The following is a 25,197-nucleotide window of genomic DNA, read 5'->3' on the forward strand; positions in this document are numbered from 1 at the left end:
TCATAGAAAAGGTGAAAAAGAAATGCCAAGTTTTATGATGGGGTGGAATGAAGGGTATTTTTCCCCCTATTTTTGGAAAAGTAAAGATACTTGAGTCAAGCTTGACTCTTGCTGACTTTGGGGACACATCCCTTAGTGTGCTTGGGAGCAATGCAGAAGAGGTGTACCATTGCCTTCTTTTAGAGCATTTTTTAAAACTTTCAAGTTCAATCTTCAGCCCCAGGAAAGCTCTTTAAACCCAAGACCTCGTTTTTCAACTGCATGTTTTACCGATATATTTCCTCAATTTTACTTGAATCACGAACTAGAACTAAGCATCTCTCACCCTCTCCTTCTGCCAACAGCAGCATTCACAGTATCTATATGTGTGTGTTTATCTTCACTTCAGGAAAAATAGTTTTAAGCTTTTAAAAATAACGAGCTGCATGTGTTGACTCAGAAAACCATATTTTCCTTACTTCTCCGCATTGAAGAAAAACTTAACTGCAAAACTGATGAAAACAAAACTATCATCTCCAGCTGCCCGACAGGAAGGATAAAGCATGTAGAGGGAAATTGCCATAGCACAGCACACAGCTTTTTGCATTTGATAACTTAGCTTAGGTGTCTCAGATTTTGTTTTAATTCCTTCTTTTCAAAGTTTAGTCAATTAAAAGAATTTAATGGCTCTTAGAGAACTTCTGATACAACGGAGAATAAGGGCACGACGGGAACCCATTCCTATACAAGTCTTAGCACGCTTGCCATTCTGAATGCAGTTTGGGGCAAGCAACCCTCTGCTTGGCCTTCAGCTGATAGAGCGAGACCCCAAAATAGGTAAAAGTCTGCCCGAAGAAAGGATGCAACAGTATTGTTTCCACCATACCGTGATACGTAGTTAAAAAAAAACGTTCTCCACATCCCGATGTGAGTCGTCCTGGACTTGACCGAGCTGAGCACTGCTGGTCTACACAGAATCCATAGCAAAGAGGTAAAAGAAGATTCATGAGATTGGTAGTACACAGAAATGCCTGTGTATTTTTCTTGGCAACAGTACAGAAGCGCTTTGCCTGCAGATCTGTCGTGTTTGCTGCAGCACACACGGTCACGGCAGGAGGTCAGGAAGTGAAAATAGTAAGAACCTCCTTGGCCATCGAGATACGGTACATAGATTTTTCAAGCTCAAGACGGGGGATTCTCGAAAGAAAAGGTCTGTCTAGAGATGGGGTAGAGCATCAAGAAGCTTCTGTAGCCTGTGCTACAATTCCTTGATTTTAAGTCTCCTTTCTCTCATTGTCCTGTTCCTTTCTTTCCTGTCCAGTCATATTTTTTAAAACCTTTCTCTGTTCCTCTTGATTCGGAAGGATTTCACTCTGCTTTGTTTCCGTTCCAGCAGTAAATTGGTTTTGATAATTAATAACTAGGGAGGGAGGGAAGGAAGGAAATCTACCTCTTTGTGAATCTAACAGCTATATCAATGTGAAGACTTAAAAACTGCGACATCAAACTCTTTACAGTTCCATCCCATAGTTGTTTGAAGTGGGCCTTATAAGTATGCAAATATACAGTTGTTCTCTTAGGCCTTGCCATTTCTGGATTGGAATTGCTAGCCTATGAAACTGTTTCTCCAAGTCCGGTTTGCAAGGTGTGACTTTCAGAATATATAGATAACTTAACTACATTTTATTAGGACAGCTGCTTTCTCCTCTTTTTTAAGTATTGTTTTGTTCTGATTTTTTTTTTTTTCATTTGAGAGTGCTGGCTTCCGTTGAGTCTCACAGCCTGATATTAATTACACCAAAACTTCTGACTTGCACTTTCTCATTGGCGTTTATTCCCATATTCTCAGTGACCGTGAGCATCATTTCTGGGGAAATAAAAGGAGGCTTTCCCTGGCTGCAGAAGGAACGGCAACCAATCATTTTGCAGTGTCCCTCCCCCTTTGGGCAGATAGACAGCTTTTTCCACCAGACATTAGCACAAAATTACACCAACCCAGTGGGATTAATTGTTGCTCCCTTCCAAAAAAATACTGGCCCTCTTTCTCTTGTCAGAACCCATGACAGTACTTTTTCCAATAGATAACGCTTGTCTTCTCTGCCAGGTGGGTCAGGAACACTGTAATCTGGTCTCATTCAGTACCGAAACTCAGAAAATTTGGAACAATAACCTCCTGTGCCACCTCTTCTTGTGGGTAAAGGTAAAGTCTCCCAGGACTCCTGCTGACTTGGCAAATGAAAATTACTTTCATGGGCGTTTTCACTGATCCGGAGTTCCTGTGCTGATGAATGGGCCCTTAATTTTTTGGGAGAGTCACATCAGGAGTTATCTGTGGTTCATAGAAGCTGGTTCCTTCCCAAAAGTTCAACAGCATTGACAGATATCTGTGGGGCTTGAGTATACTCAGAAACCCCTGGGGGAAAGCTGTGAAATGCAACAGGAGGATAATACAGGTACTCCTTGCTTAACAACCATTCATTTAGTGATGGTTCAGACTTACGATGGTGCTGAAAAAAGCGACTTATGGCTGGTCCTCGCACTTACGACCATTGCAGCATCCCATGGTCACGTCATTGCCATTTTCAGCCTTTCCAGCTGGCTTCCGACGAGCAAAGTCACTGGGGAACCATGATTTGCTTAACTATCATGTGGTTCGCTTAATGCCCACAGTAATTCACTTAACGACCGCTGCAAAAAGTTGTAAAATCAGTTCAGTTTTGCTTAATGACCGCTTCGCTTAGCAACCAAAATGCTTGTCCCAATTATGGTCATTAAGTGAGGAGTACCTATAAGGCCCTTGGAAGCAAGTGCTCAGCAGTGGCACCAAGTGTGTGGCCCTGGCAGTGTGCATGCTGCTCTGACAAGTAATGTTTTTGTAGTAAATACACCACTGGGGTAACAAGTATTAGAACCTTTTGTCAGTACTGCAGTTCCAAACTTGTGTATTGCAGGACTTAAAAGACAAAGCCTACTTTGAGTTGAGCTCTACTCTTAGTGACTTCATGGCCATGCAGCCCATCTAGTTTTCTCAGCAACCAAGTGGAAGTTAGTTGCCACTGTTTTCTGCCAAGGTGTTCTTTTGACTTGCCAGTCTAGCTTGCTCCCTGGAATGTCTCCCATTCAAGCAGTGACAAATTTCGACCTTGCTTAATTTTTCTCAAGGTCAGCTAGGTGGTGCCATCAAGCAGGACTCGGTAGAACTGAGTTGTGGCTAAATGTGTCCGGGGAGCTGCCCTGTGCGTTTAAGCAAAGTTAGCTTCACTAGTTAATCTGGAGCTGTTTTGTGTGGCTCGGTATCATGCTGGTGTTCCAGTATTGTGCGCTCGTTCTGAAATGGGAGAAATAGCTGTCAGACTGTCTGGCCTACGTGAATGCTGCCTGTCACAGGATCTGAGTCTGACATACCTGACTTCCTAAATCTTTCCAGTACTAGAATAGCAGTTTCATATACTCCGGGTCATGCTCTGGCCTCTTTAAATAAGCAAGATGGGCTGACAGGGAGGGATTAGCTAAAGCCCGGCCAGCTCTCACTTCCCTCCCTTCTCACTTTGATTGCCCTTTACTGGGGCAGACTCTGCTCTGAAGGTCTGCCTGTCATCAGTTGCTTTATGACAATCACTCATGATTGTCCCATGACCCACATGAAAAGGGGCAGAACACCCATTCAGAGTCCCTCTTCATCTATTTTTAACTACCGCAAAAGGCTCAATTTGGCGACGGTAAATATTTTTATAGTAATTGATTTGCTTATATTACTGTGCATGGTTACCGCCTTCTTTCACAGTCCTATCTTTACTTTCTTTCCTATAAACTACTCGGATAGAATGTTGGATTCCTAAATTAATGCATCAATCAGTTTGTCTCGTTCTCTTTCTTTCCCCCTCCCTTTTCAAGTTAGGTTTTCCAGTTTAGGTTACCAGGAGAAGGAGACGGTCAGCTACTCTTCAACTAGTAGTGACTGAGTCTAGCTCGCTCTCTCCAGATCTTGAGTAAACAATTGGTAAGGCAGAAGAAAAATTTCCTCCCATTCTGAGCTAACTAGAGTTATCCGTGGCAGAAGGTGGAGGTGGCGTTTCCAGCAGATTCTTTACAGGGCGGGCATTGGAATACAGCAAATTTCTTCCTTAATTTTGTGTGCCAAAGCACACAAAAATGTACTTTGTGGGTGGGTGGGTGTCTTTCAGTAGACTGATACATGAAGGATTCTCTTCGCATATCTTTAGAGCAGCTGACATCTTGATAAGCATCCCTTTTGTCACAGAGGTTCAAGCATTCACTGTCTCCTCTGTTTCTGAATGTTACTGGGGTTCCCTCCGCACAGGGCAACTTCCTTGGCTCCTAACTTAATTTACAGTACAGTACAGTACTTCTGGGGAGTTTGTGCTGCTATGCGACCAGATCCAGTCCTTTTAATCTTATTTTTATATTACCTTAAAGAGAATCAGAATCCCATGCTTTTACCCAACTTTACCTCTCTTACGCTGAAGTCAGTGAAACTTATTCAGACACAAGTAGTCCTCTGTAAGAGCAAGTCTCTGGTTATGCACTCACTTGGGATCCAGGCCTCTTGAGCTTGGTGGGACTGGCTTCAAGATAGATGCTTACCGGTTTGTGTTGCGAGTCTTAAGTCTTGCTGCATGAGAGCATCTGAGCTTCAAACTCTTTGGGTTTCACCTGTATAGAGGTGACTTTGCAAAATGCTATCTAAAGAAGGTCTGCTTATCCAAGAAGCTAGTATGAACAACAGAGACAGTGAATAAGGTGGATTTTCAAATCGTAGGCATCTTCATTGACATCACAGTTGCCAGTGACTAGGTTGGTGGTTTTTCGATATGCTGTTGTTACCACATGGAGTACCAAAAGAGAAGACTAATATGAAATACTTTTTAAAACCAAAGTGTGCATCCCTAGAAGTAAGTCGTGAGAAAGTCCTGTTCTAATGAGCGTTAGCAGGAGTAGCTCTCTGGTGATACCTTCCTTGAGGTTCGGTGATGCGACTTTACTTGATTGCTTTACAGGGAAAGCCAACTTGGATAGCAAAACAAAGGCGTTCTCTCTGCTTCATATGCCCGGGGTGGGGTGGGGGACCTATGAGAAGGAAAGAGCCTTATTAAATCCCTTCAAACCCAACCATTAAAAATTAGAGATGGCAAGTATGGCAGGGAATCCCAGGAAAGAAGAAGGGAAAACTGGCTCTGTCTGGTGCTTTGGCATGAATGTGCTCTGCAGACAGGATTTTTTATGCATGGCTTGGCTTCTGGCTACGTCACAGCTGATCGTCCCTTTTTGTCACCAAGGACTACACCTTTTTCTGTGTTTGGCCAGCAGGGAGGGCAAATCCTGACGTCCCTGAAGAGGGTGGGGTATCATCTTGGGGAGGGTTAAAGGTGGATGACTTAAGCCTTGCAGGGAGTTGAGGCACCTAGTTTGCACTTTGAAAGCCCTCCCCCCCATGAGAAATACCAGCTTGCTTAGAGCTTCCCAAAAGTTTTGTTTACCTTTTGGCCCAGGGAGCCTCAGAACACAAATGTGGGTTACTTCTTCCGGTCTTAATTGATGCTAGTAATCTGTGTGTTGGCATTGCCTTGGCATGGAGCTGCAGAATGATGAAATGAACGGGGCCTTGGGTTCTCCCTCTGAAGCCCCACCCTTACCGTGCAGAGATGGGAATGTCTCAAGTGATGTGCACTAAGGGAAAACTGCGAACATCTTTTCTGTTCTGTTCGTGGGCCTAAATGTTGCTTGGCAGATTTTTGCCAAGGGAAGGGGGGTTCTAGGATCCAAATTGCTCAGAGATGCTCAAAAACTGGCAGGGCAGCTGAGCTTCTCAGGAGCTCTTGGCCACTGGACTGTGGCCGTTCCCCTCTAAATCAGTGTTTTTCAAGCTCAGCAACATTAAGATGGGCGGACTTCAACTCCCAGAATTCCCCAGACAGCCATGCTGTCTGGGGAATTCTGGGAGTTGAAGTCCGCCCATCTTAAAGTTGCTGAGCTTGAAAAACCCTGCTCTAAATGTACAGTGGGGGGGGATGTGCTAAAAATTGTAGAAGTATGGCGATTTCCTGGGTAAGAATTTAAAAAGAGGATGAGTAGGCTGAACCAAAATCTCCGGGAGGCGTCATTTGAAAGTTGTCATGGCCGAGTCCTTTGGCCAACAAATTATATTTTAAAGAGGCATCATTTATTTCTTTAAAAGACTTAGATGCCCATCTTCCCACCTTCTGAAACAACTCAGGATGGCCCACAACGATCAGTTGAGCAGTGCAGTCCCAAGCCCCACCCTGTGCCATCGCCTTTCAATGAGAACTGCTGAGGCGCAGGAAACGATAAACATAATGGCAAGTTTTATTTCGGTTTCTTTCTTGTGTTTGAGCCATCAGAAATATCAGTGAGTGAGATGCCATTTGCACCACCAGGGTTCCCAGCCGTAAGAAGGAGCATTTGTGTGTTGCACGTGAATCTTTGGATGTGACATTTGTCTCATGATAATGGCTCCCCCACAAGCCATTGCAGGGATTTTGTTGCCTCCAAACACACAGAGGGGCTTACAGGTAGTCCTCGACTTATGACCATGCATTTAGTGACTGTTCAAAGTTATGACGGTGCAAAACAAGTGACTTGTGACCGATCCTTGCACTTACAACTGTTGCAGCGTCCCTGTGGTCCTGGGGCCACATGATCATCATTTGCAACCTTCCCAGCCGGCTGCTTACAAGCAACGTCAATGGGGGAAGCGGATTCACTTAATGACCATGTGATTCACTTTAACAACTGCAGTGATTTGCTTAATGACCATGGCAAAAAAGTAAAATCAGGTGTTACTCACTTAATGGTTGCCTCGCTTAGCAATGGAAGTTCTGGACCCAATTGTCATAAGTCGAGGGTTAAAGGTAAAGGTTCCTGTTCAGTCGTATCCAACACTAGGGGGCGGTGCTCATCTCCGTTTCATGGCCGAAGAGCCGGCGTTGTCCGAAGACACTTCCGCGGTCACGTGGCTGGCATGACAGTCACGGAACGCTGTTACCTTCCCGCTGAAGCGGCACCTATTTAGCTACCTGCATTTGCGTGCCTTCAAATTGCTAGGTTGGCAAGAGCTCACTCCATCACACGGTGCTTGGGTCTTGAACCGCCGAACGTGCAACCTTCCGGTCGACAAGCCTGGCGTCTTAACTGAGCCATTTAAGCCACCATGCCCCTTAAGTCGAGGGTTACCTGTGTACAAATAGCCTCTTTACATGAGCCAGCCGTGGCCAAAAGGCTTAAGGGCAGGGAGTAGAGAGGGTTACCCACCAGCAGTGAACGGTTTAGTTTGCCTTGCAAAACCCCTGTTTGCCTTTCAGACGTCTGATCCATGCTAATGGACGCCCTTGACCTCATCAAAATGGTGGATTCAGAAGAAAGCCAGCTCTGCCCCGTTACTCCCTTGAAGGACTATCAAGATCCTCTTCCTTTATCTTAAGAAATTTTTCAAGAGATGGAAAGTGTGAAAGAACTTTTACCGTCTCTAAGTGCGGAAAGCTCTGGAGCGTTAACTGACTTCCAGTTGCTGGGAAATGGATCGGACGGATCTGTCCATGCAGGTAAAAACCTTTCAATTGTTTTCGTGTAATAAAAGATAAAGATAATGAAATCTTTATTCAGCTTGTCTCTAGGCAGTGCATGGCCACACCTTTGATTTTTATCTTACATCATGTAGATAGATTTGCCATAATGGCTTCATCGGCAGCTCTGAAAAGCAAGTGACAGCACAAGGAAGTAAACTGATGGGCATCATTTCATAACGCCTGTATTTCGTATAGATAAGAATTTCTAAATTGCTTAGACAGAAATTAGATTTTTTTGGGTCTGGGATCCTTTCAGAAATAATCGTATATGCTCTTAAGTCAGACAGGAATATTGAACTGTGTGTGTTATGTGCTGTCACTTGTTACAGATCAGATTTTATAAAGCTTGGGAATCCCCTGGAATAATTTTTGGGGTGGTAATTAGCATTTTAAAATGTATATCCCCTGTCGGGGTCCCTCAAGTGGTCTGCACCCCATCCTGTAAAGGATGACATTCTTTTCATTTCTTCTAGAATTCTTTTTGAGAGGAGAGGAGAGCAGATAAAGGCTAGAAAAGAAAGGCCAGGTGCCAAGAAGAACACGATTCATACGGAAAGATAGATCTGGTATAGAATAAGGTTTATTGGGAAGAGACCTGCATTTTTATCCCAGGAGGATAAATTGCAGCAACTTAAATTCATTCTTGCCATTTCAGCCTTTCAAGAAATTGAATTCAGATTAAGCAAAAAGCCCTCCTTTAAGCAAACGTTGCATTCTAAGGTGGTGGGAGTGGTGCATTATGCTCCAAAAGTGATATTTTCTGTTAACCCCTCTAAGTCACTTTTGGAATGCAGGCAGTTGCCATGCGTTCAGAACTCCAAGCTGAACCTCAAACTAACTGCGCAGATGATACAGCAAACTACCTGTTTGCTTCAGGGTGCAGGACAAGAACTGATGGGAAAGGAAAAACATTACGCTTTGGAGTGTCATTAGTATGAGCTACTTAACAGGGAAGACACTGTCTGTGGGAAGGTGGTGGATCTCCTTCGTTTGAGGTCTGGAAGCAGAAGGCTTATGCCATCCTTCAGGGATGCCTCAGTAGTAGCTGCTCTGCTTCGGCAAGGCCTGGACTGGGTGATCTTTGGATCCCATCAAGAATTCTTGTCCCCATGAATATTCCTGCTTTGGCTCCTGATCCACACTGCTCAGATTTTTATTTGGGGCGGAGGGGTGATTTCCAGGACTGAGAAAGAGATAAAGGATACCTAATTTCTTCCAGTAGTTTAGGTGCCCCTTGTGATTTGATGCTATTTGATGCTAAAGCAAGGATGGGCAATCCCATCCTTTGCAGCTCCTGAGGCACCCTGAGATTGTGCTGCAGAAATTTGGTGAAAAAATATCCAAATTATGGGGTGGGGACGTTGTTTGTCTTAAAAACAAATAAAACAAGTGGAAATGCTGGAAGATAATTACTTACCCGTGAATGCCCCAGCTCTCCCAAATGGTGAAACATAGACCACAATTTTTCAGCACCAGCCCTTCCAGGGTTGGCACTCTATCAGCAGAATTCTGCAGCCTGCTCACCGCTTAGGAGGCTGTTTTGGCCCCCAACCTGAGAAATGTTACCCACCCCTCTATTAAAGGTTTCCAGTCCTGAAACAAAATATGTGAAGACCAAGAAAATTCAGTTCAGGCCCACAGTTCTAGAGATGGGAAGCAACATACTTGTCCAACTATTGCTTCCTCCTTCAAACAATTGTGTTGGACAAGTCTTCCCTTCCTTCATTTTCTGTATTCCTTTTCTTGCTTCACAAGCGCAGCCTGCGTCTTAAATTTAAATTTAGGTAGACGTCACTTCCAAAGTCACCTGCCTGAGTTTGCAGTAAGGGTGAATCGATGGGGCAATGTGAGGTGTGCCAGGAAAAGATATTCCCTGCCCTTCTACTCCTTCTTGCCCACTTTTCGGTTCTTCCTACAAGCCCCCAACATTCCCAGGCAACTGAAGAAGCGTTGTCCACATTGGGCTGGGTTTTAAGAGCTTCCCTTCCTCTGGAGACTTTTTCTGGGATTATGTTGGGTGTCTGTAAGCTTTGGAATTCCTCTGTTTCTGATCCCTGCCTCTTGAGCATCTAGATCAGTGTTTCTCAACCTTGGCCACTTGAAGATGCGTGGCCTTCAACTCCCAGAATTCCCCAGCCAGCATGGCTGGCTGGGGAATTCTGGGAGTTGAAGGCCACGCATCTTCAAGTGGCCAAGGTTGAGAAACACAGATCTAGAGTGCCGTTTTGGCTAGAACTACCCAGATAATGGGGTTCAAGGTAGGTGGACAGGGATGACAAAAGCATTTGCCAAGGGTCCTCTTTCTCCCCTTTGCAGATTCTCTCTCACCAGCATCAAGCCCCTCATCCGTGAATCTTGCTGTTCTTCCAAATAGCAAAGATGAGCTCCCCAGTGTGGTCTTAAACATTGAATGTAGGATCTGTGGCGATAAAGCATCAGGCTACCACTACGGGGTCCATGCTTGTGAAGGTTGTAAGGTATGTCACCCATATGCAGTGTTTAACCTGTTTGTTTACAGTGGCACCCACCTTACAGGAAGTTCGAGTGGTAGCACAAAGCAGCAGTTGTCAGCAGGACTATTGAGGAGAACGAAAATGAGAATCTCCCTCACTGCGTGGAATGTACTTTGTGGAGAATCTCAGTTCTGTGGTATCTATCAAGTTGCTCATCTCGGCCCTAGGTTTAAGGGACCCCAGGCCATTTTCCTTCTTAATGACGTTCTGAAACATCTACAATTTCCAGGAATGTAAGAGATGTTGAAAAGGAGGGGTTTAGCTGTTTACTCATGGGAGTCCCCACGTGATTGGATTTGTGACCTTTGAAGCCAGGTCTGGAAAAGTCAGAAACAGATTAAGTTCCTGAAAAACGTTGATCTTTGGATCTATCAATACTCAGAAATGCTCGCTGGAGTAAGACCTGGCCTTTCAAAGAGCCCTGGGATGCTGACGCTTCACGGACCGAAAAGAGGAGCCTGCCATATCCTACTCATACGGTATCCTGAAGGAGTTTACTCTTGTGTAGGCGTGTGGAGTCCAAGATGGCTACAGTCCTTCTGCGTCCCTTGATATCTCTTTTAGTGGCACAGGAGCCACTGGCTCCTGAAAAACTCTACCACTAGCCATATTTACCACCTGTAGTACAGCTGTCTTGCTAGGTGCTGTGCTTAACACGGCAGATTTATCCCCTTGGGAGGTAGATAAGGTCCCCTTTCCGAGTATTAATGTTTTGTTTCCTGCCCCTGTCCTCAGGGCTTTTTCAGGCGAACAATCAGGCTAAAACTTATTTATGACCCGTGTGATCGCAACTGCAAAATCCAGAAAAAGAACCGCAACAAGTGCCAATATTGTCGTTTTCAGAAGTGCCTTTCTGTTGGAATGTCTCATAATGGTAGGTAAGGGTATCCATCAGTTTTGCGTGCACTGGCCGTGTTCCTCTACACGGGGCTAAAGCGGAAGGGGCTAGATCCGTCCAACAAGGCGTCATCCATCCTGTCATAGAAGGCTTTGCCATTTGTGCTGGAAAAGTGAACCTCGGTACAAATGTAATGATGCCCTTGCACAAACATTGGTGCAACCTTTGGTTAATATGTAACCATGCACAAATGTTATACATTAACATATATGTAACGGCATTTTGTGCAGTCCTATTTCCTTCCATTTATGTTCTTCGAATATACTGCATAATCCACTATACTGAATGTCCAAATGGCAGGTAAATGCTTTTTAAAAAAAAAAATTGGGCAATTCCAAAGATTGATATGGAATTAATTCCTTGTGTGTCATGACCTAGCAGCAGCAACCAAATCCTAGCTGGCCTTGAGCCATTCATTTATTGCAGAGAGGAGGGGGAGATCTGATGACATCTCCCATCCGGGTTAATCATCCCATCTGTTTATTCTGTTTTTCCTTCCTCAAGATGTTCCCATGTACCGGCAAATTGGTGCAACCTGTATCTTGTTTTTGGTCTGCTGGTTGCCGTGGTCTTTAAAGACTGGACATATATCCTTAGATCTGTTTTAAGTTCCTTTTCCTCTGCCACCTCACACTGCAGACCCAACAGAGGCTACGGTGTAAATCCCCCGAGGCTTGTAGGATTAGCTTAGCTATTACTCATGGTTTGAAGAGCAGTAAGCCACCTTAATCCTGAATCATAAGCAACACTGTGTTTTGTCTTAGAATTTCTTTGTGTTGGAGGTGTCCGACAGGAATTGCAAATCTTTTCTCAGGAATTCCTGACTCAGTGGAATAGGTGTATCTGTTCCATAATAAAGGTTTCAGACTGAAAGCGCTGTATATCCTACCATCAGCTTTCAAGCATCAGTAATCATATTTTAGTTTAATCTAGGATTTTGAAGCTTTATTTTTTATGCCAGCCTTTTTTTTTTCTGTAAATGCTAAAAATATATGTTTAGATATCTTCTCCTGTCATACCTGCTTCGCTCTCTGTCATAGAGAGAGGGAAGCAGGTAACAAGTTTAGGAATAGGAGGCATGGCATTTAAGTGGTCTAAATATAAAACTGCTGTGAAAGAGAACCTCTTTTCCATCTCTGGTTACTAAATACTTTCCCACGTGGGAAAGAATCTCACCACTTTGGTGAAATTCTCAAGCTTCAGCTTTGCTAAAACTTTGGAGCCATGACGTTCCAAGAACCTAGAGCTCTTCTCTGTGTTCCCGAGTTCCTGGATCTCAGAAATGCATCCAGCAGGCCTGAGGATACGCAACAGAGCTTGGAGATGCAGACGGTATTGGAGGTGTATAGTTTCTGTGCGATTTTGGCTTGTTAGCTCCAGCAGAATTGGCTTTTGCATTCACTGAGAGCTGGTTGCTGTTCTTAGGATTAGAGTAAGGCACAGCACCTGAGCCAGTGGTGGAGTGGTGAGGGCACCAGGCTAGCAACCAGGAGACCGTGAGTTCTAGTTCTGCCTTAGGCACAAAGCCAACTGGGGGACCTTGGGCCAGTCGTGCTCTCTCAGCCCCAGGAAGGAGGCAATGGCAAACCACCTCCGAAAAACCTGGCCAAGAAAACTGCAGGGACCTGTCCAGGCAGTCTCTGAGAATTGGACACGATTGAACGGGTTTAAAAAAAAAAAAAAAGACACAGCACATGTGCTAGACCTACTGTAAGTCTGAAAGGCCCACTGTTCTCATTCTGTAGTGTGGAGAGGGGATCTGTCATCCTTCAGGGGGCAGAAGGGTAAAGTCAGGTCCTCATTTTAGGAGGCTCCTTTGCAGCCTCTCAAACCAGTCTTGGGTTCAGGTGAAGAGGGACCTCGGAGTAATGGTATATCCCTGATTGCTATCTAGATTGAAGTTACTACTTTGAGACCCATTTGCAGATATTTATTAATTCAAGAAGACAGTTTTGCAAGGGTTTACTACATTTGAGTTTAACCCCCTTATATGTGCTGTGTAGACACTCTCTTCTCGTTATACCAGTGTTTCTCAAGCTTAGCAGCTTCAAGATGTGTGGACTTCAACTCCCAGAATTCCCCCAGCCTTATGCTTTTACAGATAGCTCCTTTTTGATTAGATCTTCCTTCTTTCTCTTCTGCTGCATTCCTTCGTACTGGTTCTCTGTATTCTAGAGACAAGCAAAGTCTCTCGATTTTACTTTTTCTTAGTTTCTCATTTTGGTTTATTGAGCTTGTGATTTTGTTTATAAGTTTGCATAAAAATACTGTTCTTCGAAATGTGTGCACTGTTTGGATTTGTTTAATGTACATAGTTTTTATAGAGTTTCCCTAACAAGATGGATCGTTGCCCATTTTTTCATGGATACACGCATTCAGTTTCCCCCAACACACATCTTTCATGGCAATCTGCATTAAAAATTGGGAGGAATAATTTTGAATGATAATTTTTAGTTCATATATCGGTTCAGATTTGCATGTGAATTCAGCAGATTTTTTATTTTTATCTATTTATTTATTTATATTTTTATTACCCCACAAGAATCGCACCCCGCTTGTTTTTTTTCTCCTTTTCTTATGTCTGTTAGACTGTTGTGAAGTTTTCTTTCTTGATTACCTTTCTTTTTTCCCTTCCACATCTTATAATAAAATCAGCAGAACCACTATAGATTTATTTGCATCTCCAGCTTTCAGCAGTACTTTCCACCCTGTCCCAATAGAGCCCTGGACATCTCAATATGATTCTTTCCTTCTCACCTTGATCGCTCTGTAGACTTACTGTTTTCTCACACACACACTTTTTTCTGTCCTGCTGGAGTTTGGTTTGGTTTGTCCTCCTCAAGTTTGGCCACAGTGAGATAGAGCAGATCATGAAGCACGACTGGAAAAGGTTAGGAAATGAGGGTCAATTCCAGCAAGTGCCTTTGAAACGAAAGGAAGGATGACCAGCAGAGGTTGACGCCTGTTGGCTCTCTGATGGCTACAGTCTTGCTATGTTCAGGATTTACCCAGAAGAGGTTGGCGGCATGTAGATAGAAAGGATGCCTCAGAACAATAAATTGCAGGTAACCCTGGTCTGCTCCCTCCTAATGCCGTTGAAGCTGAGTGCGTCTACGCCAGCGTTCTTCAAACTTGGCACCTTTGTTGGCTGGGGAGCTCTGGGACTTGAAGTCCGCCCATCCTAAAGCTGCCAAGTTTGAAAAGCACTGGGGTACCCGGTGCTAACGTCCTTGCACAACCCAACTTACGGTTGAGCCCTGAATGGGAGGATATATCTGTGGGTGAGACGGTGCACGCGTTGCTAAGCTGCCTTCTAAATGCCTGTTTCCCCCCCCCCCCAGCAATCCGATTTGGACGGATGCCCAGGTCCGAGAAGGCAAAGCTGAAAGCTGAAATTCAAACAGGTGAACTTTGTATAGAAAATTCCGAAGCCGCGGATCTCAAATCGCTTGCCAAGAGAATTTATGAAGCCTATTTGAAAAACTTCAATATGACCAAGCTGAAAGCCAGGCTCATACTTGTGGGGAAAGCCAATAACAATCCTGTAAGTATCCGCCATCACAGGGGTGCCTAAAAGCAGACCATGTGAATGACGCACTGATGCGCGTAGAAGGGAAGAAGTAGAAATGTACTTGTAAAGGGACGATAACTACGGACGTTCTCCTTCTCTCTGACAGAAGTTTCTTTTGTGCTGCGCGTAAACCCCGTACGTTTTAGGTTTTGATTAGCGCTGACAACTTACCTGTAGGCAAACATACTACATTGCTTAATTGGTTAGATGGTCAAACCTTCTGCAATTAACAGCTTTATTTTCTGACATTTTAAGAACGTATGCCCCAGTCTTCAGTAAGCAACCAAGTCAGCTTACCAAACAAATGAAAATCACAACACCCCCCCCCCCAAAACACCCTCTTTGCAATCCAGATAATATATAGGAATTATGTTCAAACAGTGCTTAAAGTAAGTGGCAGATTGTGACATTATGGTTCTTGTGGGTAATTTGGAGGGAATTCAACATGCTGAAACCTCACTTGCTGAACCGTGGATGCTTTTCTTAAAACCTCCTGTATTTAGCAGACGCTTAGCCACGGGCGTGATCTTTGATTGCACTCCAAGGGCATGGCGGAAAACTGGACATCAGTTTCTGCAATTATTTCCTATGGAAGAATTATGTATTAAGTTTACATAATCCATCATTTAAATTGAATATATTGAAAGGGAACATGTAACAGGCATTTAAAAACAGTGATGCTGCAGGATTTGGTAAAGATGTTCCTGTGAGAGCAGATCTGACCCAAAGGGCAACATCTAGGGCACATTCTGGGATTAAGCATTTTATTGATAAATGAAACCTGAGGGACTCGGATCCTTGAGCTTGAAAAGGCCATTTTTCTAAGGCCTGATTAGAGTAGAGATCCAGATTAAACCATCCCTAATAAATGGCTCCCTGATCTCCACTTCAGCACATCCAGCGAAGGGATCCACTCTCAAAGTGCTCCTGGGGTTAGGCAGTTTTGTCTGCCACTTGATTGGGATCTGCCCTCCTGTCACGTAATCCGTGATTCCGTGTCCTGTGCTCTGGAAGGAGAGAGGACTTGGCTCCTTCAGGTGTGTTATCAGTCTTCTCCAGACTAAACATTCCCAGTTCCTTCCTTCCTTCCTTCTTTATAAAATTTAATTTCTAGTCCTCTGATCATCAGCTTTCCTTTGTACGGAGTAAGGAAGATGACGTTGAGGGAGGATATGCATTGATTCTGCACCTTAGCGCACAGATTTTACACCGTGTGCCAGGAAGTGTGGGTTGACTTCAGGGAAAAGAGAGATGCAGGCAGGCAAACTCTGTTAGATGGAGGGGAGGCAGGGTGGGGTCCAAGTAAAACAGAAACACTCTCAATCTTTTTAGTGCAGGTAATTGGGCAAATGATTGCAATTGTGCAGTGATTCGAATTTGTATCAGGAGGGGGGCCTCAACATGCACAAATGTAGCACCAGGCACTGCTTTGGATACGAATCTGTTCTTGTTGGATCCTGCCTTCTCGTCTATCTAACAGAGTTTGCCTGCCTGCACCTCGTTTCTCTCTGAAATCAACCCAAACATCCTTGCACCTGGTGTAAAATCTGTGTGCTAAGGTGCAGAGCAGATCTGTCTGGTGCAAATTGCTCACTCTTTTACATGAGCACAGAGGCAACTTAGGAGTGAAATAATAATTTTTAGTCAGATTTTGGAGTGAGTAATTGCAAGCACAGCCACAGAGAATAAAAATGAGAATTTCTGGATATGTGTAATGGCCGATACAGGTAGTCCTCACTTAATGACCACAGTTGGGACCAGAATTTCAGTTGCTAAGCAAAGTGGTCATTAAGTGAATCCAAACAAATTTTATGACATTATTTGTGGTGGCAGTAAGCAAACCACATGGTTGTTGAGCAATCACGCAGTTCCCCACTGATTTTGCTTGCCAGAAGCCAACCAGGAAGGTCAAAAATGGCGATCATGTGACCAAGGAATGCTGTGACGGTCATAAATGTGAACTGGTTGCCAAGTGCCCAAATCATGATCACATGACCACAGGGGATGCAGCGACGGTCATAAATGTGAGCACCGGTTGCCAGTTGTTATTTTTCAGCATGGCCATAAGTCCAAGCCATCGCTAAACAAATGGTTGTTAACCAAGGACTACCTGTATTGCTGTCAAAATATCATACATTCTTGAAATTATGGTGGATTCCACGTTAACCTGTAATAACCGCGCCTGAAGCTCGAAAGATAGCCTTTCCAGCGCGGATCTGTTGCACTGTCTTGTTCCTAATCAAGTTACCGATCGGTCTTCCTTCGCTGCAGCCGTTTGTCATACACGACATGGACACGCTGTGCACGGCCGAGAAGACGCTGGTGGCGAAGCTCGTGGCCAACGGCATCCAGAACAAGGAGGCTGAGGTGAGGATTTTCCACTGCTGCCAGTGCACCTCGGTTGAGGCTGTCACGGAGCTGACGGAGTTTGCCAAATCCATCCCGGGCTTCTGTAGCCTAGACTTGAACGACCAGGTGACTCTACTAAAATATGGGGTCTACGAAGCCATCTTTGCCATGCTGGCCTCCATGATGAACAAAGACGGGATGCTTGTCGCGTATGGAAATGGTTTCATAACGCGGGAGTTCCTCAAGAGTTTGAGGAAGCCTTTCTGTGACATCATGGAGCCCAAGTTCGACTTTGCAATGAAATTCAACGCCTTGGAATTGGACGACAGCGACATCTCTCTCTTTGTGGCTGCCATCATATGTTGTGGAGGTAAGCCTTGATTCCCGGTGTCTTCCCTCTAACAGCGACGCCTGTATCATGGAGCGGGCCTCCCAGTGACAAGGGGTCTGCTCTCAGGCTCAGAACAGGTGTTGTGAATTTGGTATTCGTTGTTCAGGCTGGAATTATCCCGGTATTCCTCCGGCAACTGCGGGCGCATTTCATGTTTCGCACACCGCTGTTTCCAAATGAAAGAGTTCATAATGGAGTCGCTAAACGGGCTTGAAAAATAAGAGGTAAACAGCTCGGGGTAAAGTTATTTAAAATGAATATGGAACAGTTAACCAAGGATCAGAACCCCATAAATAGCAACTGTGGTAATGAAACCAACATTAAAGTTCTGCTGTTTTAAATAAATAATTAAATAATGCCGTTTCCCGACAAGCTGTACAGGTAGTCCTCATTTAGCAACCGCAATCGGGACCGGCAACTCAGTTGTTGAGCAAAGCGGTCGCTAAGTGAAACCGCAACTGATTACGTGCTTCAGCTTTGCTTTATAGACCTGCAAAGGCTGTAAATGCAAGATTGGTCATAAAGTTACTTTTTCATCACTGTTGTAACTGCGGATAGTTGCTAAACAAGGCCGTCGCTAAACAAGGACTACCTTTATAGCATCTGGGCGTTGACGATATAGCCCCTGAGTAATAAAGGGACTTTCACTGGACTAAGTGCAGGTAAGTGCTTGACGCCCATTAGCAGTGATAGGATAACGTAATATAATGCTTTTATTTTTGAGAACAGATCGGCCGGGCCTGGTAAACATAGGACACATTGAAAAGATGCAGGAAAGCATTGTGCACGTACTGAAACTTCACTTAGAAAACAACCATCCAGATGACATCTTCCTGTTCCCCAAACTTCTCCAGAAAATGGCAGATCTCCGGCAGCTCGTCACAGAACACGCTCAGCTTGTCCAGATAATCAAAAAGACTGAATCCGATGCCCACTTGCATCCTTTGCTACAGGAAATTTACAAGGACATGTATTAGGGCGGCTTCCATTTTGTGCCATAGGAAGCGCAGCAGCAACGTGACCAGCCACTTTTCGGACAGCTGGTCTCCGCTGCGCTGCAGCTGGAGCCTTTGCGATCCTGAAGTCTAGGTAACTGGAATGTCCGTTTCCCTTGCAGGGGTTCAGTGATTGAAAGAAACTGCATGACGTGAAGAGAGGTGATAATAAGCTGTGATTGATTTGGAATTTGGGCCGTGGTGGGAATTTCGTCGTGCCACAACTTGACACAACTCAGAAATAGAATGCCTTCTGATGTTTCTGCACTTTTAAGCATTTGTCCCCTCCCTCTCCATTAACGTGCAAAAGCTAGTCGTGCGGGCCAGGATCCAAAGAGCCTCGGGGCGGGCAATGGCCGGAAGGGCTCCGAGGTTGTGTTTCTTTCACCGTTTGCAGGATGAACCATACTTGAAACTCAGGGATGTTTTGAAAGCGGAGAAGGTCAGAGGGTTGGCCATTCAAGGGGGAAAGGGGGTATATACATCTTTTAGATGCATCTAAATTTGTTCTTGAGATCAATTGCATTGGGTACTAGATCAGTGACCATAGAAGAGTTGGTTTTTTTTAAAAGTACTACTTTTTCTGGCTAAGGTTACAATCCTGAATATGATTCCCAGGAAGTACGTTCCATAGCACCGTGTGAAGCCTCTACAAGATTAGCTGTGTAGTATTGAAGACTCCAGGTGAAACACCAGAGGGATGATGGAATAGGAGAGTAAGGATTTCCTCCTTCCTCCCACAGCCCCACCACCCCCTCAAAATGTACTTCTGAGGGCTGGTGGGAGGGCAGAGTCTCGGGGGACAGCCAAACCGAAGGAGAAGTTGGATTCCATCCCCAAGCCAGATCATACGGACTTGGGAATCTTGGTGGAATTTGAGGTTCTTGTATAGCAAGGGCTTCCTTTATTACGATATGAATCAAGCTGCATGACTGATAATCCCGGCCTAAAAATGCCTTAGTTAGGTAGACTAAGATAGAGCTCATAGCTTGGTCTCCATCTTGGCTATTAGCTTGAATTTCTAACATAACAAGATCCAGTTGGAATGGGAATGGATTGTCATCCCGCATTTAAGGATGAAGAGTACCATGTTTTGTGGAAGCAGTGTTGAGTACCAGCAATGTTGAGTATTGGCACACAATTCGCACTGTGATGTGGAACAGAAATTGGGAGTTACTTAACGCTGTGGACATTTATTTCCCAGTTTGGTGGTGGCCGAAATTCTCCTAAGAGGCTAGAAGTCTTTTTGAACCCTTAAGTGGCGGCTTGATTAGTCTCCAGATTTGTCTAAGCCAAATTTTCCACTGATGGTGTCTAGTGTATTTTTAAGACAGTGGATGTCGCAAGTACCAGCACAGACAGTGTTAGACTTTTAAGGCATTTAGGTCCTTCAGATATACATTATATTTAGTAAACAGGTATCTTCTAAAACCATAATATTTGAAATCCTTTGTATTCTTGAGGGTTGTTTACTCACCTTTCTTTGGTCATCTGAACACACATTCTGAAGAGGGGCTTGTGATCTTTCGATGTTGTATACAGCTGTAGCTTTTGTTTGTTCAGATTGTCCTACTGAGGCTTTGATTTTGGAAATATCCCAAATTTATCTCCCTGGGAGCTCCGTCTTTTAAGATCTTCCAATAATTTATGTGTCAGTTTTTCTAGGCGGTACTTTTTTAAAACCCTGATTTAGAAAAATATGAAAAGTATCTGATGTATTCCAAAATCAAATTGGAATTATAATTACCTGTATATTCTTAATCATATTATGGGTGAGGATTTCATCCTATGGAAAATAGGCCTGCTTTCTGCAGAGCTCCAAACAACATTTGACAGGCTAGAAGTTCTTTTATATTCAAAATGTCTTGGACAAACTGTGTGGAAAATCATAAGCAAAAATTGTTGATTCGGGTTATTTAGAAGGTAACTTTCTTGCAGGAAGTGATTTTATTTTATCAGTTTGTCCCTTACTTCACTTAAAAGTGGCATTTACCGGTACTGGCTTCCAGCTAACCAGATCTTTCCCTGCATCAGCCTTGTTTGTAATCTGCCATAATTTAAACTGTTATAAGATGCTGGTTCTGAACCCACCCTGTTCTGACTTCCCCACATGAAACTGACTTGTAAGAACTAGAATGGGGGAGAGAATTCAGATGGAACGTCAGTTTATCTGCCAATATATTTTAATAGAAACACTGTCTAAAAGCATGATATAGAACTGTTTGCACTTATTATTCAGATTACTCAGGATTGGGGCAATAAAATAGAAATTAACGTTGGGAAAGGTTGTTTCCCAAAAATAAAACCAACTACCTCAACAAATTAAAAAGTTGTAAATCAAATTGTTCAAGAAATACTAATTTATCATACAGGCTCAGGAAGGCCCGTGCCTGTGAACCAGAAACAATTTTCATACTTTCATCATGTGAACAATGTTTGGAGATAAAATAAATGTCTTGCTATTCCGCTTTTTATATATATATATTCAATATATATATATATATATATATATATATTCAAAAAAAGTGGAAACTTGCATTCATATTATATTGTTGCTGCTTGTTTGACCTCTGCTGCATTGCTCTGTATTGCATAACCTTTAAATGCCCATTTTTACGTGCATGTAATGGCTGCATCCACAGGGCATCCAGATTGGCGTGCTCTTGGCTGGATGCCTCCTTAATGCACTGGCAGTAGGGCAAGGGGAGGAGAGTCTGGCTAAATATACGTTATAGGTGTTTGTCTTTTAGTACATAAGGTTCAACCAATTTCACACTACAGAAAGATTTTATGCATCAAACCTCTTATGGAGTACTATCCTGGTGATTTCTTTATGCCCCTAAGCAATAGATATTTTTAAGGAGGTTCCGTTGGAATTGGTCAAGATGCCGCATGGCCAAAACATTTCTTGAAATGGTCTGTTTTAATGAACTTCTTTGGGTGAAGAGGATGCTGAAGCCTGGACCTCAAATGCTATTTTTAGCTGAAACCTAACAGGCAGAATTGTTTACTATGCAATGGGGATGATAACAGAGCATTGACCTGATAAGTAGATTTTTTTCAGAAGGGAGTTTACACTGGTTACTCTTCTGCATTGGGTTGAATTCCATCATATCAGAAAGGAAGTTTTGGCTGTGTCAGATGGAGGCTTCACTTGGAGGCCACGGGAACTCCAGTGGGACAACAAGGGCTTTCCAGAACAGACCTGCATCGCTTGCATCTTCAGGTTGCATAAACCCACCCTTATTTTCATTGCTTAATGTTTTTGTGGACATCAGGAAAGAAATTTTACACTCACATGGACCCATGGACCCTCCCTCTTTGCTGCCTTTTGTGAGATAGTTAGGAGATCCTGCTGTTGTGTGATTGAACACCCTAGAGGTTTTCATCCATGTCATATCAAATTGCTATGAACAATCTTACCGAATATTAGTGTCACAGATTTTAAATACAACAGGAGGTTAACCATATAATATAGACTCTAACTGAGATGTCAAGTGTTAGTGGGTGAGTGGGAAATTCATTGTGAGCTGGTGGAAAGCATAATGCTCAGCTTGTTATCAATGTGCTGATGTGCCACTTTGAAAGGACAGCGTAATGTAAATGTTTACAGTTACTATGCATTTGATTTTTTTTCCTTACATTGAGGGGATTTAATCTTGAGGCTTCATAGGAATTGTTTGACCTCCCAGATGACTTTCATGAGTAACAAATTCAAATGTAGGGATAATATGCACTGAGTTTGCACTGTATTTGTAATTAAAGCTTTTAAAAATGCCTAGGCAGCGATGTAAAATTATCCAGACTGCTCTCAAATCCAGTGAGACAGGGTATGTATGAGATTCCAGTACCGTTGAAATTAATGGGAGAGATTTATAGCACCCTCCTTGGTGAATTATGTCAATTAACAATGGCGGTGGTTGGCTGTGCCCCCTCTGATACCTACAGCAGGAAACCAAGCCTTAATGCTTATATTCAGTTCTACTGAATTGCAGGTTATAAAGACAGACAGACCTCATATCTGGAGTGTCTGCAGGGTATGGCCAAAAAAGACGATGGCCATGATGGTGGGATCAGCGCTCCATCTGCTTCTTACATGTGTCATGCGCATACAAAAACGGATCAAGCTTCGATCGCACTGTCGCAGATGCCGTCCTGATTTTTTTGACAACACCTGCAGATACTCCTGCCTCCTTTAAACAGTTCTTGGTAATGGCAGTTTATTTGTAGCTCAAGTTTTATTTGGAAGCATTGTAGTGCAATATATTGGCAATATAAGCAATAAATTAAGCACAGCCCTCTTTAAAGAGGGGTATTTGCAATGCACATTTACATCACGTTTATCATGCCCATTTTAAGCAGACTTGAACTACAATGCTGACTTCACAACGTGATTTTTCTGAACTTTTTTTTTTCCTGGTCTGAGGCAGCAATAAAACAAAACGGATGGAGAATTCAGCCAGCTGTATTGTACTGTAGTGGTCTGCTTTCCAGTGCCTTGTTTCTGAACGGTTTGGAGCTATCCTGCATATCTTAAGCTGTTTCCAAGTTGTAGAGCAAAACACTGAAAGGAGATCAAAAATTAGAGTTCATCTCCATACTTAGATTGTATGGAGGCTGTACTTGTATGATTCTAGCTCAGCTGTTAGGGAGGAATTGTAGATTTAGCCCAAGGATTTAATAGATACTTTCGGTATTCAGCTTCTCTTGTTAAAGTAGCCTCATGGTGAACTGAAAAGTCCACAGTGTTATGAAAATACTTCTTGACTATACATTGGCAAACACTGGCCCTTTGAATTCTGTTCCCATGTCAATTCTTGAGGGATTGGGGTAACAATGAAGCTGAACATGTGGTAGCAATTCCCTGAGGCATGTCCCAAAGATCACTGTTGACAAACGTTGCAGAGCATCCATGGCAATCTGTTTAATGACGTAGAAGGGGAAGCGTTTTCAGTCGGTACTTCATTTCACGTCCCTTTCTCACTCCCCTCACAAAGGGCTGGCACCCAGTGGTTACACGCCTCCGTAGTTTTACGTCAGGGCACTTTTTGAGCACTTTTACTCCTGTAAGTTCCCCTATTATTACTGCTCAGTAATAGGGAAAGAGAAACAATGCAAGTTCACACTTCTTAATATGCACAAAGTCACCTCTTGCCCATCATCTTGGGGATGTATTGGAGGACAGTTGCTAAGACCACTCAGAGTTCTTGTAAACTCTACAAAAGTGTAGCGTGTCCCTCAGCAGCTATTGGTTATGTTTGACATATTCAAGGGAACCAGACACTACGTGGGCCTATTTTAGTCCTGAATTGTAGAAAGTGGTTCTGTGCAGCCTGAGGCGGGACGGAGGGCTGTCTAGGCGGCCAGCTCCCTTTAGATGGGGGCTCCCTCTAAGCGGATTGCAATCCAGATGAGCTGAATTGAGATCCCACGGAGGGGCTGGAAGCATCTGGTGAAGCGGGTTTTGCCTTTCAGTCATTGGCAAGAAAGAAGGGGTGGATGGTACCCCAGGTAATGCCAAATGCTGCTTTCAGGTGCCTTCTTTTCTTCAAGAAGTTTGAGAAACGCTTGGAAGGATGGCTTGTTGAAAAGAATGAATTATCATTTGTCATCTATTCCCAACTATGAAGAGATTGTAGGGCCAAAAATAGAAAAAAATATCTTTCTCAGTAATAATGAGGAGGGAAAGTAGGTTTTATGAAAATGGAAATTTAGCCTTACAAAGCACTTAAATACCAATCACTGAAACCGCTTTAACTGACCTCATAAGCAACTACAGAACGTCAGTTAACTTTTTTCTATTCCACATAGTCTGTGGGAGTTTAAAATGAGGATTGGAGCCCTCCAGATGGGTTGGAGTTCAACTCGTAGAAGCACACAGGCGTCCAGGGCCAGCCAAGTGACATCACAGGAGTCAAGATATCACTGCGCAAATTCCACAAATCTTACCATTTACATCAGTTGTAGTCGTTATGCATGATGTTATGGCTTCTGCCAGATGCCTGCGTGTGAGGGCTGTGTTGGCTGTGCCTGCTGGGAGCTGAAGTATATCCAATCTGAAGTGAAGCGTTGTAAGACCCTAGGGAGACAGACTTGAGAGTCAGGGGGAACCACAAAGAATTATTTCTAGATTCTGATCAATACACAGTAAAAGCTGAGAAATAAGGCAAGGGAAAAAAAGCTTGATTTTGAAAAACTTTCCTAGCTTGCCTTTGACGGTGATTTGCAGGTTTGAGCTTTGTGCAAAGCACATGTTTATCAATATTGTCCTTAATAAGGAAGACATTTGATACCAATGTATAATCACTTCACATGCTTTTTAGATGTCAGACTGGATCTTAAAATACGTTCTACCCATAATGAGAAGCGTGTCACTTTTTTAGCAAAATTCTGGAGTGCTTAAAGTCTGAGTCACCCTGATTCAGACCTCTGGATTCTCAAAATGCTGGGGAGACCTGCACATGGTGCTGAAAGGATATTCAGAGGAGCAAGATCCGTCATCCGCTAAACCCAATGAGTGTAGTAACTCTGGGTAGAAATCAGACCAACAGCACCCGTGTCTCATAGTCAGCAGGTAATGGTGAATTGTTCTAGCAGAGTCTGGGATTTATAGAAAAGCGACATTGGCCTTTCCCTTGCATTTTAGAATATAAAACCCCCATTAGTGTTTCTCAAACCTTGAATTCAACCTTCTGATTTCCCTATTCAAAGAATAGAGGCTGGACTAATAAAATAAGTATTCACTGAGTCTGCTGGGATCTTGGTCAACATCTGTGTGTACAGTACTTCAAATTTTTTTGTAAGACTGATGAATGTATGTAAAGAGCAATTTCACTGTGTGATTTTTTTCCCCCTTGCCTTAATGGTGTCAAATAAAGTATTTCTTTAAAAAAATAA

The 25,197-nt window shown here is 43.5% G+C and overlaps 1 protein-coding gene across 1 annotated transcript in view; it reads left to right on the forward strand.

Moving 5' to 3' along the window:
- PPARA (peroxisome proliferator activated receptor alpha) overlaps positions 1 to 25,197 on the forward strand; it is a 35,758-nt gene extending 10,561 nt beyond the window's left edge. The window contains exons 3-8 of the mRNA XM_063308312.1: positions 7,320 to 7,559; positions 9,900 to 10,060; positions 10,832 to 10,970; positions 14,336 to 14,538; positions 16,837 to 17,284; positions 18,035 to 25,197. Coding sequence (XP_063164382.1) covers positions 7,454 to 7,559; positions 9,900 to 10,060; positions 10,832 to 10,970; positions 14,336 to 14,538; positions 16,837 to 17,284; positions 18,035 to 18,282 — 1,305 coding nt within the window. The 5' untranslated portion in view covers positions 7,320 to 7,453 and the 3' untranslated portion in view covers positions 18,283 to 25,197. The remainder of the gene's footprint in view (positions 1 to 7,319; positions 7,560 to 9,899; positions 10,061 to 10,831; positions 10,971 to 14,335; positions 14,539 to 16,836; positions 17,285 to 18,034) is intronic.

The sequence above is a fragment of the Candoia aspera genome, chromosome 7 (genome assembly GCF_035149785.1).
Source record: "Candoia aspera isolate rCanAsp1 chromosome 7, rCanAsp1.hap2, whole genome shotgun sequence".
Taxonomy (NCBI): domain Eukaryota; kingdom Metazoa; phylum Chordata; class Lepidosauria; order Squamata; family Boidae; genus Candoia; species Candoia aspera.